This window comes from Squalius cephalus, assembly GCF_949319135.1.
Source record: "Squalius cephalus genome assembly, chromosome: 7".
Classification (NCBI taxonomy): Eukaryota; Metazoa; Chordata; class Actinopteri; order Cypriniformes; family Leuciscidae; genus Squalius; species Squalius cephalus.
Window position 1 is genome coordinate 23,716,784 of NC_137128.1, and position 13,258 is coordinate 23,730,041.

Sequence of the window (13,258 nt, forward strand, 5' to 3'; positions counted from 1 at the left end):
GAAGCTCATTTGATAGGCTAAGGGGCGCATTATCCTACTATGATACAGACTTGGTTCTTAATATTCATGAGACGAGCCTTCGCCATTGGAAGATTACAACGCATCGTCAGCGACGTGTCATTAATATTCATAAGATAGACTTCTCCATTGGAAGATTACCCGACATTGCCGCACGACTCAATTATTATAAAAAAAACTTTGCCATACTAGAATTCGTAACTCCTCTGATGGGGATGTATAGTCCTGGCTGACCGCGGATAAACCCAAATTAGTGCGCACAAGTCTCACTTTGGGCAACCAAGAGCGCACGCTCAAAAAAGAAAACCACGGATGCCAAATATAACGCAAGGAAGGTGCGCGAGCTGCTCTGCTTCGGGTGTTTCTACATCATCTCACCTTCATTTAACGGTGTCAGATTTATTTCACAGTTGTTGATTTTAATTTTATACGCCCATTATGGAGTACTGGAGGCAATGCAGCTTGTGGCTGATCAACTGTAAAGTTTTGCCCCGGAATCATCGGGTCACGGCGGATTCGGCGCAGGTTTTTGATTTGGCCCAAACTCTACGGGATGGGGTGCTTCTGTGCCAACTCCTGAACAATCTCAGACCCGACACCATTAACCTAAAAGAGATCAATGTCAGACCACAGATGTCACAGGTGAGCGCAAACAATAGACAGACTACTGTAATTTTATTACTTATATGAACTACTGCTGTAATAAACGTTGTATTCTTTTCTTATAATGTATTGGAGTTATGGAAACACTAACCTAGACACTGGACTCACATAAGACTCCAATAGTACACATATGAGAAGTATATAGCTCTTTCAGTACACTTGTTTCTAACCTACATAGGCATAGCCTATATTTTGACTTTTGTTTTTTATTTAAACCTTTATAGTACTAGCCAGTGCCATATAGTACTACAAGGGGCCCCAGTGCCAGTGGCAGCATAGACTTCTCTTCACAAAGGGTCTAATGGTAGATACACACAGCTCTCTTTGTATACTGCATCATTCAGTCAGTCTGCAAAGCTCTCAACAAACTGGGTAAACATTGAGCTAATGAAACATCAATTTTTAAATGTACAGCGTGTTTTGGTAGGGACCCAAAAGTCATCCAGATGAATGTTCTGTCTGATTCGCTGCTGTGTGTAAGTAAGTGTTTAGGGCTGAGAAGTCTCAGGCAGTGTGCCCAGGGCTAAACGACTATTCCCAGATGCCCCTGTTTCACTCCAGTGACCTGATAAAATCCAACTTTGATGTGACTGATTTTTAAACTCACAAATCCACCCTTCTGGATTGACGAGACACAGTCAGTCTCCATCAGACAACGGAAAAGAGCAATTTTCAACAACATCCCTTGAATTAGTCAGCGTTCCTGTCACTTATCTGACTCCTGTAGTCGTGTTTTTTTTTATATGTGTGGTTTTTGTGCTCTAAAAAATGAGTTCACATTCATTTAAATAAATGAATGTGAACTAATAAAACTATTGAATTTAAATTCTGCTGTCATGATGGACACACAGACACTTCACAGTAGTGAGAATTTAAAAGCAACCTTATCTATTGACTGGAAAGAAAAACACAGAAGCAGAAATATAGTCAATTGCACCTATTAGACAATAGAGACCGTTTGTGATTAGCTGAGAATCTCATTTCCTCATCTACTGAAGGGAAAAGCCTTAACGAGTCCACTAATCTGTCTCTCACAAGGCCACATTTCCACAGAAATTCATTGTGTTATCCCGAAATTGCTTGTCCATACATATGCAAAAACAAAATCGTTTAAAAATTAACGAAATCTTGTTTTTGCTCTTTTAGTTCCTCTGCCTGAAGAATATTCGCACATTTCTGTCTGCATGCTGTGAAGTATTTGGGATGAAGAAAAGTGAATTGTTTGATGCCTTCGATCTCTTCGATGTCCGTGATTTTGGAAAGGTAAAAATCGAAAAAATTCAAAAAAATTAAAATGTTTCTAGAATTTGTATTGTTAGTATATAAAGTAGCCTGTTGTAACCAATAATATAATGTTATTATGGTGAATATATATATATATATATATATATATATATATATATATATATATATTCACCATAATAATAATGTACACAATGAACAGTAAACATATTTAATGAATGTATTAATTTATATAATGAACATAAGTAATTTGTTTTGATTTTATTTGGAAATCAGAGTTAGCTGTGAATTCATGCTTAGTGTTAATGAGACTATTAACAAACATTATTTGCTGAATATGGGTCAGACAGTATGTATTGATAGAGGGGGAAGTGTGATACGGCTGACCAGAGAAGCTGAGAATAACAAACATTTCTGTGGCCATTTGCATAAACCAGTCTTACAAATTTAGTCATCTTTTTTTTTCTTTCTTTAAAGGGTTATTTCACCTCAAAATGAAATTTCTGTCATTAATTACTCGCCCTCATGTCGTTCCAAACCCATAAGACCTTCGTTCATCTTCTGAACACAAATGAAGATATTTTTGATGAAATCCGAGAGCTTTCTGCAGCATTATGATCTGCATTATTATATTTAACCGTGGCCAAAAAATAATCATTATCATTTTATGAACATTGTTTTCTATCTCTACGTCAACATGTCCTTTTTTACATTCCGTTTTCCCATGCAATGAACATAATCTGTTTAATATTTCTCCGGAAATGTAGCTGTCTTCCTGTATTCATGGACACTATAAATGCTTGGTTGATGTGGTTGTGGTCTGGCCTCTGAAGGTGAGCTGTAATAAATAGCACATTTATTTCCCATACAACCTGCTGTACAACCTCTTCATGAATGTTTAGACTGAACGTTAATTGCCTGAGCCACAGGAGTAACCAACTCCAGTAGCTTCCTCCTGGCATTTCTCCTAGCAAGCGCAGTGGCTGAAGGTCTGGTCTCATGTGGGGTTAAACATAAAGTGGCGCGTCCTTTGTGCTGTGAGGGACAGCGCTGCTCTCACAGAAGAGTTCAGCTATTATTTGACCGAACTCGTATGACACATCTGCAGCCACGCAGAAGCATTTGCACATCCCTGCAGGGCTGGACTACAGTCGGGAGAGCACTCCTGAAAGAACTGACTAATGCAGGGAACAGAAAAGCAGTGCAAACACCCCCAGTTTTTAAAGGCTTCTAGCTAAGGGCATGTGTGTATTTAAATGGAGCTGAGGAGTGTCATTTGTTCAGCACAAAATGTTTCTGGAGAACCTGTTGTTTTGTGCAGTTATGCAAGATGAATGGTGAATAGCAGATGTATAGTTGATGTTGAAGTAGATCCAGAGGCGGACAGAGTACACAGCTTCATTACTTGAGTAAAAGTACAGATACCCCTTGCTAAATTTTACTCAAGTACAAGTAAAAGTACTACAGTCAGATGTCTACTTAAGTAAAAGTACTGAAGTACTTGTTTTTAAAAGTACTTGAGTACCAAGAGTACAAGAGTACATTTTCTAAATATTGCATTACTACTGCCATAGTGCTTACATTTATGTACAGAAACGTCCTACATGGAGTTATGAAAAATGTTAATGTTAATACTAGGGGTGGAACGGTACACAGAAGTCACGGTTCGGTTCATACCTCAGTTCAGACATCACGGTTCGGTACGAGTTCGGTACAATGGAGGGAAAAGCAAAACAAAAATGCAGAAGGCAATTTTTTTTTATTGTGCATGTCTCAGGCTGTACCACCTAGTGTCATACAGTCTCTCCCCTGAGCTAGCTGCAACAGCCTGCCCTGAAGTGTGTAAAGTAAGATGTAAACAAAATAAGACAATCAGCTATAAAACTGAAAATAAAGCATCTCTTATTTATGTGCGGATGCACGAGCGCGAGGGTAAGAACGAGCAGAGAGAGAGAGAGCCGGTCGCGCGCGCAGACGCACTCGGTCTCTCTCGCGCACTGTCGCTCGCTTTTTCTTTTTTCCTTTTTTTTATTTATTATTTTTTTAGAAGAAGTAACGGGTACTCACGGTTATGGATAGAAATGTAGCGGAGTAAAGAGTACAATATTTGCCTCTCAAATGTACTTGAGTAAAGTCATGAGTACTCCCCAAAAATGATACTCGAGTAAAGTACAGATCCCTCAAAATTGTACTTAAGTACTGTACTCAAGTAAATGTACTCCGTTACTGTCCGGCTCTGAGTAGATCAAAACGAGTGTCGTAGTAGAGTGTCGCTACTCGCTACTAATTTAAATACTTATTTCAGTAGCATGAAACTTTGAATGAGGTGGTCATTTGATAGTCACTCCCCGTCATCACAGATTCCAGGACTATTTTTGTAGTTGTACTCCCTATAGACCTGAAGATGTCTATGCATTTTCTCCTTTTTCAATATATTCGGCTACTTTTGGCTAAGGTTGGCGACTTTATATCTCCCAACTGCAATGTTATCTCTTGTAATTGATATCTCTTGACTTTGTTTCTCATCATTTCGGCTTTATTTCGCGCAATGTGACTATATCTTGCTATGTGATTTCTTTACTTTCATATATTTACGCTACCGCTCAAAAACATTATTTAAAAGAATTTAATACTTTTATTCAGCAAGGATGCATTCATTTGTTCAAAATTGACAGTAAAGGCATTTACAGTGTTAGAAAAGGTTTTTATTTCAAACAAATGCTGTTCTTTTCTATTAATTGAAGATTCTTTTTTTTTTTTTTATCACAGACAGTTTCCACAAAAATGTTAAGAAGCATAGCTGTTTTTAAAATTGATTATAAAATCAACATATTACAGTGATTTCTAAGAATCATATGACAATAGAGACTGTAGTAATGACTGCTGAAAATTCATCTTTTAATAAATTATAATTTGAAATAGAAAACTACACTATATCACTGTTTTTCTGTGTTTTTGCTTTAAACACGCACGCACGCACGTACGCACACCCACACCCACACCCACACACACGTTTGCTGCTTCCCCAACACTAGTGTGTCACAATGAAGCAGTGGCTCCATTGTAAGAATTGTTCACTTCACATTTCACTTTTTGTGACTGTAGTTGCTGGGTTTTGCCCCATTTATATGTCTCTCTGTGTTCTCAAGGTTTAAGTTAATCCTTCTGAATAATCTTTGCCCCGCAGCAATCTACTAACATGAGTTTGCCTTGTAAGTATGCATGGTACATCCACATCCATTAAATCTTCTTTAAATGAAATTATGAAGTAATGACATGAAATGCAGCTTAGATTTAGCACTCTGAGTTGAAGTTGTGTGCTTATTTTAGTATTAAGTTAAAGAAACTTTCTAAAACATTGTTCAAACTCTGATTGGATGGTCTGCCATTCAAAGCCTTTGTAAAATGCTGAAAAACACATGCCAAGTTGCATACTGTACTTTGCCCAGTAACTGCATACAGCCTAATGTTAGTATAATGCACTACATTACTCAAATAAAATAAAATACAACTCAATTACAATAGTTAACTATAGTTTCATTTAAGTTTTCATATAGTTTTATTATAAAACCAATAAGCAGCATGAGTGGCTAAAGTGATTTTACCGTGTGTAGATACTCCACTTCACACGTAGTGCCTCAAATGACTGTAAAGGCCAGTTCACACAGAGGACGATAACTATAATGATAATGATAAAAATATAGTTCTAAAAATCATTCTAAATATAAAAGAATAGCAGTCTACACCACAACTATAATGATAACAGCATTGGAATCACTTTCAGAACAATTTTTTATATTTGATGAATGCTAAAAACATTGGCAGCAAATCAGAATCCATCCTGCTTTAAAGAGCTTGAGCATTTAAAGTGGGATACGACGAAACTGCTGCGCGCACTTAGAATAAACAGAATGATGTGGACACTATATAGTTAAGTTTATAATTATCTTTATAGTTTTGAATCTTGGTGTGAATGGGCCTTAAAGGTAGGGTAACCAATTTTCAGAGAGGCTAGTAATAACAAGCTAGCTTTGAAAGCATGAGATCCCATCCTCCCTTCAGAGCTTCTCCCAAGCCACGCCTCCTTCAAAACACATGAACGCGTACAGCTGGGAGCAAACAAAAGCATCAAGAGAGACAGCGTTAAACTACCTCATGTCTCAAAGTAGGGCTGTAGTACTCGAGTCCGGACTCGAGACCGGTTTTCTATGGTCTCGGACTTGTCTCGGACTCGCTGGCATTCGGACTCGGACTTGTCTCGGTCTCGGCCACTGGTCTTGCCAAATATGGCTTTTGGTCTCGACCGAGTCCAGGTGTCTTTATTATGTTCCCAGTAAGCACACATACGTCGCCGCGATATTAAAACAAAATATTATTGGAGGGAAAGTGAAACACTGGCCACCTAATAACTAGCTATGGGCATTTCGGCTCTTTTTCGTGAGCCGTCTCGTTTGACTCAGCTCACTGAAAAGAGCCGGCTCTTTTGACTCACAAACGGCTCTTTAAAAAATAAATGTTTAAATAAAATCGCTGAAAGTCCACCGCTAGTGCAACGTGAATATTCACATTTTTAATTGTCCATAACAAACCGAAAACTTGCCTGCTTGCCTTGCACATCTAATTAATGGGCAAAGTTTTCCGACTTTTTTTTTCTTACCTTCTTTTTCTTTTACCAACCGCCACCCGCCCGAACTTAATTAAAATATTATTTTTCGTCACATCATCCGCCCGATCCGCGGGTTATCTGCATCTCCAGTGTGTGTGTGTGTGTGTGTGTGTGTGTTGGCTCGGCCCTCCCTCATGCAGTTTAATTGGTTGACATTGCGTGTATGATTGACAGGCTGATCAGACAGTCGAAACGAATGTGTGTGCTCCTTTAGGCCTATATAATTTTTTTTTTTTGTTGTTCTTTGAATTAGTCAATTATATTAAATAAAATTAAAATCATTCATTATTTCATTATTACATAATGATTTAATTTCTATAGGCTATATTTTTTAGCAGACTTTTTTTTCCTGTCCTGCACTCGGTCTTGACTCGGACTCGAACCTTTTAGGACTCGGTCTTGACTTGGACTCGACTAGTCCTGGTCTTGGACTTGTCTTGGACTCGACAAAGGTGGTCTTGACTACAGCCCTGTATCTCAAAGCACATAACATTACAATAATAATGAACATAAACAATTTAAAGAGCACTGACCTTTATCACCTGACTGCTGCAGGTTCATTTCGGTGTTGATAATGTTGCCATTGAAACGTATAAATTCACGAGCCGCTCCGAGTATAACGTCACAGGTTTCCATCTCTTCCATCCAAATTACAGTAGTTATGGCGTGAACGCAGCATTAGCTCGTTGTTTTGGTTCAGGAGGAACTGTAAAATGTGGCTGCTGTTTGTTTGTGAGCTCGGTGACTGACGTCTGTCTAACTCTGCATAGCATGAAACGCGCTGATGACGTGTGATGTCTGCGCGAGCAGGGTGCGCGGAGTTATAAAAATACATACGTTGATAGGCAGGTAGGACATCGTATCATTGCACGAACATTTTATGGTCCTACGCCTTCCATAGACGATATATATTAGTATAAATACATTTAGACCACTTAAATTAGTGATTGCTATCAGGACGTGAAGAGACAACAAGAAATTTCTGGAACGAATCGCCTACCCTGCCTTTAATACATGGTCTCTCATTGCTTATTTCTTTCTTAAACTTGTTTCTCATGAAGTCACACAGGTGTTAATGTTGCTGAACTCTTCCACACAGCTGTTTGGAGGGTGGATTTTTCATCTTCCTGTGCTGTTTCCTACAGACTTCAAGGCACGTCATCTTATGCACATGTGGTTGTTTCAGTCACCCCATTTGACAGTGGACATATAGATTTACTACATGCCTTCTAGGCATTCTCTTATTATTAGGTTACTGGGGTAGTATATTGACAGTTAGATAGCACAACCATATCAAATCAATAGGTGGTTGGAGTTTTGTCTTTGCAATCCTAGTGCAATTTACAGACACGATTTCTCTCGAGCTGCTTTACATATGTTTTGAAGGAAAAAGTAAGTTGATAATAAAAAATAAAAAAACATTGAGTACAGATGTTTTTGATAGTCTGGTGTGTATTTGTTTGTCTAATCAGTATATGCAAAAAGTGCTTCGGATAAACTTATTTTTTCTTTGTACATGCCATGGCCGTATTACATAGCTGACATGCGAAATCATGGTCTTGTTCCTGATTTCTAAATTTCCCAAATCCCAACCAGGCTAGTAAGAGTTAAGACCACATTCAGATTCAACAGTGCTGTATTTGTAACTTCCTTCTGATGAACATGTAACCAAAGAAGCACAGGAAACCTTTAAAAGCCATTGTAAGGTGATGGTTAAATATCTGGAAGACTTTTAGTTGTCAGATTTCTCATTCTTTATTATCATTAATGCGAAAGTCATTAACTTTATGAAATAACATAAATGGAAGGAGAAATAGGAAATATTTTGTGATTAAAATGTCTTATATTCTAGATGCCACAAAGTAGCTACCAGTTTTGTCTAGAATATAGCTCAGTACAATCTTGGCATGGTGCATCATGGGTAGCTTTTTAACAGGATTGAAACTGTCCATATGTCTGCTGGGAAATTGTTTTATCTTGTCTAACTTGTCCAATAAAAATCATTGAAATTTTAGTTTATATAGAAGCTGTTGCTTGAACAATAGAGCATGGCTCTAGCAACACCAAGGTCATGGGTTTGATTCCCAGAGAATGCTGATAAATGGACTGATAAATGGATAAAAGCATCTACGCATAAATATAATTCAAATGTAAAAGAAATTCATTGGTTTGCACAATTTCCATGTTGTTTCAAAGCTAGTTTCAAGCATTTAAACAAATTCTGCCCAATTTGTGACTGTTTTGACATTGATATAATATAAAACGAAAGATAGTCTTGCCGTCTGCACATTCTCACTTAGTTTCGTAATTTGATTTGTTCACACAGAATGTGTTTTTCCATTCCAATGCGCTACTTTTCCATTGTTTTTCTACACTTCTTGCGTCTTTTGCAGTGTCTCGCGCATGACGTGGCGTTCTAAAAACGCAACACTCAAGTTAAAATCAGCTTTACTTTTAAATAACTTTTTAAAAAACCTGTCTCGAGACCTTGCATTTTTTCCCCATTCCACTGCCCGCGTCTCACGTTTTTCAAAGCAAAAACACACTCTGTTTGAACGAGGCCTATGAAAGCACAGTCTATTGAGATGCAGAATGAAAAGCTCACCTCTGCTGTGCCGCTTTATGTAGGAATTGAAATTCAGCTGCGGCCTGCCTGTAAAACTGCAAAAGCTATGACTTGCATCTGGCATCTTCGCTTTATACTGTAAAGGTGACTTTTTTTTTTAATGCACTTCAAAGATGTTATTCGTAATGCAGGTTGTATTAGTAATACGGTACTGAATCCATGGTTTTATTTATACCTTGTGGAACCGATACGAGGGAAACATAGATTTAGCTAAATTTGTTACTCAGGGATTTCTGCTGTTCCATTTCCACAGTGACAGAATATCCATCTGTGAAAGAGTTAAAATGCTTAAACTTTATGCAAATTAAAATGCATGAAGCAAGAATGAAAGTAGATGACAAAAACATCTTATCACACGTGCAAACAAAAATAGCTTTCTAAAGGAAGCAGGGTTGGTTTTCAACAGGTGTTATGAAGCGTGAGTCAAAGACCCAAATGGTGTGCTATCACCTAGATCTGTCTATTTGTACGTATTGTGCTTGTGTGTATGCATGCATGCATGTGTGTAACCATATGTCAATCTGTATATGTCTCTGTGTGTGTGCATGATTATAAATGTGAGAAAACAGGCCCACATCAGAGCAGTTTGGCATTGCAAGACCACTTCCTCTCCCGATAGTGCAGCGTCTCTCTAATAGCATCACTTTTCATAGGTAGACTATAATAGGAATCAGTTATGCTTTTCAGCTAAAGCAGTGGGTTTAATATTCACCCTATTATTTAATTCTTTTATTGTATTTCTTATTTCTTAAATACTTTTACTGACTTAAAATGTGTCATATAACATTTTTGTTATTTCATATTTTCCCAGAAAATCACATATAAATACTAATATATTACTATAAAATATAAGCAGTGGACCTTTACAGTTTGTGTCACATTTTAAATTGTTTTGTGATGGAATGCAAGGTTTACAAAGATGTTGTTGTAATTGAAGGATGAAGATTATATAGGATGAAGTATCACTATATATTATAACTGTATTTTTTGTGCCTTTTGTTAACATCCCTTATCACATGTGAAATGAGAAACAGCACTTTTACTTGAACGGCAGATTTATTGTTGAGTATTAAATAGTTTTAACTAAACTATAGTTTTAACAACTTTGTAAACCTTGCATTATATCACAAAATAATTAGGTCAGACTGAAATGATCAGCGATCTTGTTAAAAGTAAAATAAAATAATGTGCATATGTTTAAAGTTGCAGAACAAGCTGTTTGGCCGACTTTGTTTCAATAAATGTCCTTTTTTTGATGGAGAGGAAGTTCTGAAAGTTACAGTTTGTTTTCGTAATGTGTAATACATTGAACTCACTTGTCTCAAAAGACCAGGGAAATGTGTTTAAAAACACAATGACTACAGATAAACTAAAATCTGTATACTGTAAGTAGACCAACTACAGTCACACAATGTTTATCTTCAACTTGCAATTCAAAAACACACTTTTGTCTTTCCAGGTCATCGACACTCTGTCAAAACTCTCTTATACGCCTATTGCACAACAGAGAGGGATCAGGTGGGTTTGCATTTGCAGAATGAATCAGTTGGACACATTAAAGATCTTATTCTCTGAGCTAAAATAAGGGTTCTGCACCGATTTCACAGGTCATTCCCCACAGAGGAAAGCAGTGAAAATGAAGACATATACATCCATTTGGCAGATCTCCTTGAGTAAGCTTGAAGCTCTCTTAACCTAATTGGGCAGTTGTTTTGATTGGAAGCAATGAGATACTAATTTTCCGAAACTCATTAGCACTTGCGGTTTTAGTCTCCCACGTATATGTAGCCTGCGTGTGTTGTTTCTGATCAACTCTAGAATTGAACAATTTATAATTTCAGTAATGTATGATATCTATACACTATGCAAGTGTTGCGTGGGAGGAATGTGAATGGCTGATTAATAGTAAGTGTGAAAACAGGAAGTTACACAGGAATTGTCTGTAGACACAAAGCCATACTTACCTCAGCTCACTGATCTAATGTATTTAAAATCCAGTGGCCACAAAGTCTGTGGTTTGACTGTTAACTGTTGTGTAATTATATTCATATTTAAAGCAGTTCTGAAGTCCTAATCTTGAATGTGTTCGTGTAAACAGCGAGGAGCTGGAGGAAGATATTTACGACCCTGTGTACGGAGATGTTGATGGAGGAGAGGTGTATGAGGATCTGATGAGGACAGAGGCTGCTGTGTCTCAGGCGGTACTCAAATGACTCAATACCACACACACACATACACAAACTCTCCCAACGCATCAAAGTGTTGATTTCCTTTGTAAAACACCTACTCCTACTCCTACCAGAAATATGGTTGCATTTTCATACGAATCTTTATGAGTAAATTCACCGTAAACACAAAAAGCACCAAAAAAACAAAACAAAAAAAACATAACTTGTGTCTTTAAACTGGATGAGTTGCATTGAGACCCTATAAAACTTCATTAGGTTGTGTTTTAAAGCTTTTTTTGGATAGCTTGCTGTAGTCTTCTCTCATGTTAGAGTTGTGTTGACAGAAACAGGCCGAGGTGGACATCAGAAGCTGCTGTCTTTTAGAGATCAAACAGACAGAAGTCAAATACACTGAGACTCTGGAGACCATCGAGAAGGTGAGATTCATATTCTCAGCGTGGAAAATTTCATCATACTGCGCTTCACGTCTAGTGATGGACAGCTGCCACACAATGAAGGATATAACTTTCCTACATGGAGCTTACATTTTTTTTGTGTTTCTTAACAGTATTTTATGATTCCACTGATAAAATTCATCTCAGCAACAGAAATTGACAAGGTTTTCATCAATATACCAGTGAGTTAAGCTGACCACCATGTTTCTATACTTTTTAAAGTAAACAATGTCTAACATTTACACCTTATAAATACGTGTGTGTGTGTGTGTGTGTTTGTGTGCACTTTACAGGACCTGGTTAAAGTTCACAAAATCCTAATGGCCGAGATTCAAGACTCTGTTCAAAATAAAAATGCAGAAAACCTCCACCAGATCTTCATTACTTACAAAGAAAAGTATAAAACCACATTCAAGCACATATTAATGAGTATCTTAATCATATTTTTCAGTAAAACCATCTAAATATCCATAAAACAAGTTACTTCAGAAGCAAAATTGCATAAGATAAGAAGACTTGTTTACAGAGAATACGTTTTGAATTAAATTTATTTTTCTTACCCCACTGTCCATTCATTCATTCATTCATTCATTCATTCATTCATTCATTCATTCATTCATTCATTCATTCATTCATTTTCACACAATTTAGTTTGGACACAGTCTGCCAATGGGGTAAGAAAAATAAACTGAATGATAATACATTTTCCAAAATATGATTATATTTGTTTTATTTCATTTACATGACATTTATTGAAAATTCAAACAAAGCAATCATATTGAGGAAAAATGAATTAAATATGCTAGGGGTGACAGATTTTTGTGTAGAATCAAATTTTGTGTTCATCTGCAGAGTTTCCGTTGAATTTCTGCAGGCCTGGTTAATATTTAATATTTCTAGAATGATATTATTAAGCACTGCTGATGTGTGTGTTTTCTGCTAACATTTACCCTTTCTGCTTTAGGCTTCTGCTTTATGGAAAATACTGCAGTCATGTAGAATCAGCCATTTCTCTGTTAGACTTCATCTGTAAGGAGAAAGAGGGCGTTCGACTGAAACTAGAGGTGCAGAACGGTTTCATTTTCTGTCATATTTACAATATTTCATCTCATTTTATAATTTATTATGCACTTTTCTCATACCCAAAGCGCTAAAAGATCTTCTGTGTTTTCGTATTTCATTTACTTTATGTTGCAGGAATGTTCGAAGAGAGCCAACAATGGGAAATTCACTTTGAGAGACTTGCTTGTAGTTCCCATGCAGCGTGTGCTGAAGTACCCACTACTGCTTCAGGTACAGTAACATGCACCTATACACCCACACTATTACCATTATATATTGTCTTCTTCCAACACTTTGAATTAACACTAGAGGAAAGCATATCACATTTTTGAGGATCTTAACTGCATACGGTACTGTG

At 37.1% G+C, this 13,258-nt stretch overlaps 1 protein-coding gene across 3 annotated transcripts in view; it reads left to right on the top strand.

Annotated features, from left to right (window-relative positions):
• The first annotated feature begins 137 nt into the window (after positions 1-137).
• The window catches only part of vav3b (vav 3 guanine nucleotide exchange factor b), a 55,469-nt gene continuing 42,348 nt past the window's right edge, over positions 138-13,258 (top strand). The window contains exons 1-10 of one of the 3 annotated variants that reach the window (XM_079875755.1): positions 138-660; positions 1,828-1,944; positions 10,675-10,733; positions 10,823-10,888; positions 11,314-11,416; positions 11,728-11,820; positions 11,952-12,020; positions 12,132-12,235; positions 12,803-12,902; positions 13,036-13,131. In XM_079875755.1, coding sequence (XP_079731881.1) covers positions 457-660; positions 1,828-1,944; positions 10,675-10,733; positions 10,823-10,888; positions 11,314-11,416; positions 11,728-11,820; positions 11,952-12,020; positions 12,132-12,235; positions 12,803-12,902; positions 13,036-13,131 — 1,011 coding nt within the window. In that variant the 5' untranslated portion in view covers positions 138-456. The remainder of the gene's footprint in view (positions 661-1,827; positions 1,945-10,674; positions 10,734-10,822; positions 10,889-11,313; positions 11,417-11,727; positions 11,821-11,951; positions 12,021-12,131; positions 12,236-12,802; positions 12,903-13,035; positions 13,132-13,258) is intronic. The other 2 variants (XM_079875754.1, XM_079875756.1) reach the window with 2 other exon arrangements.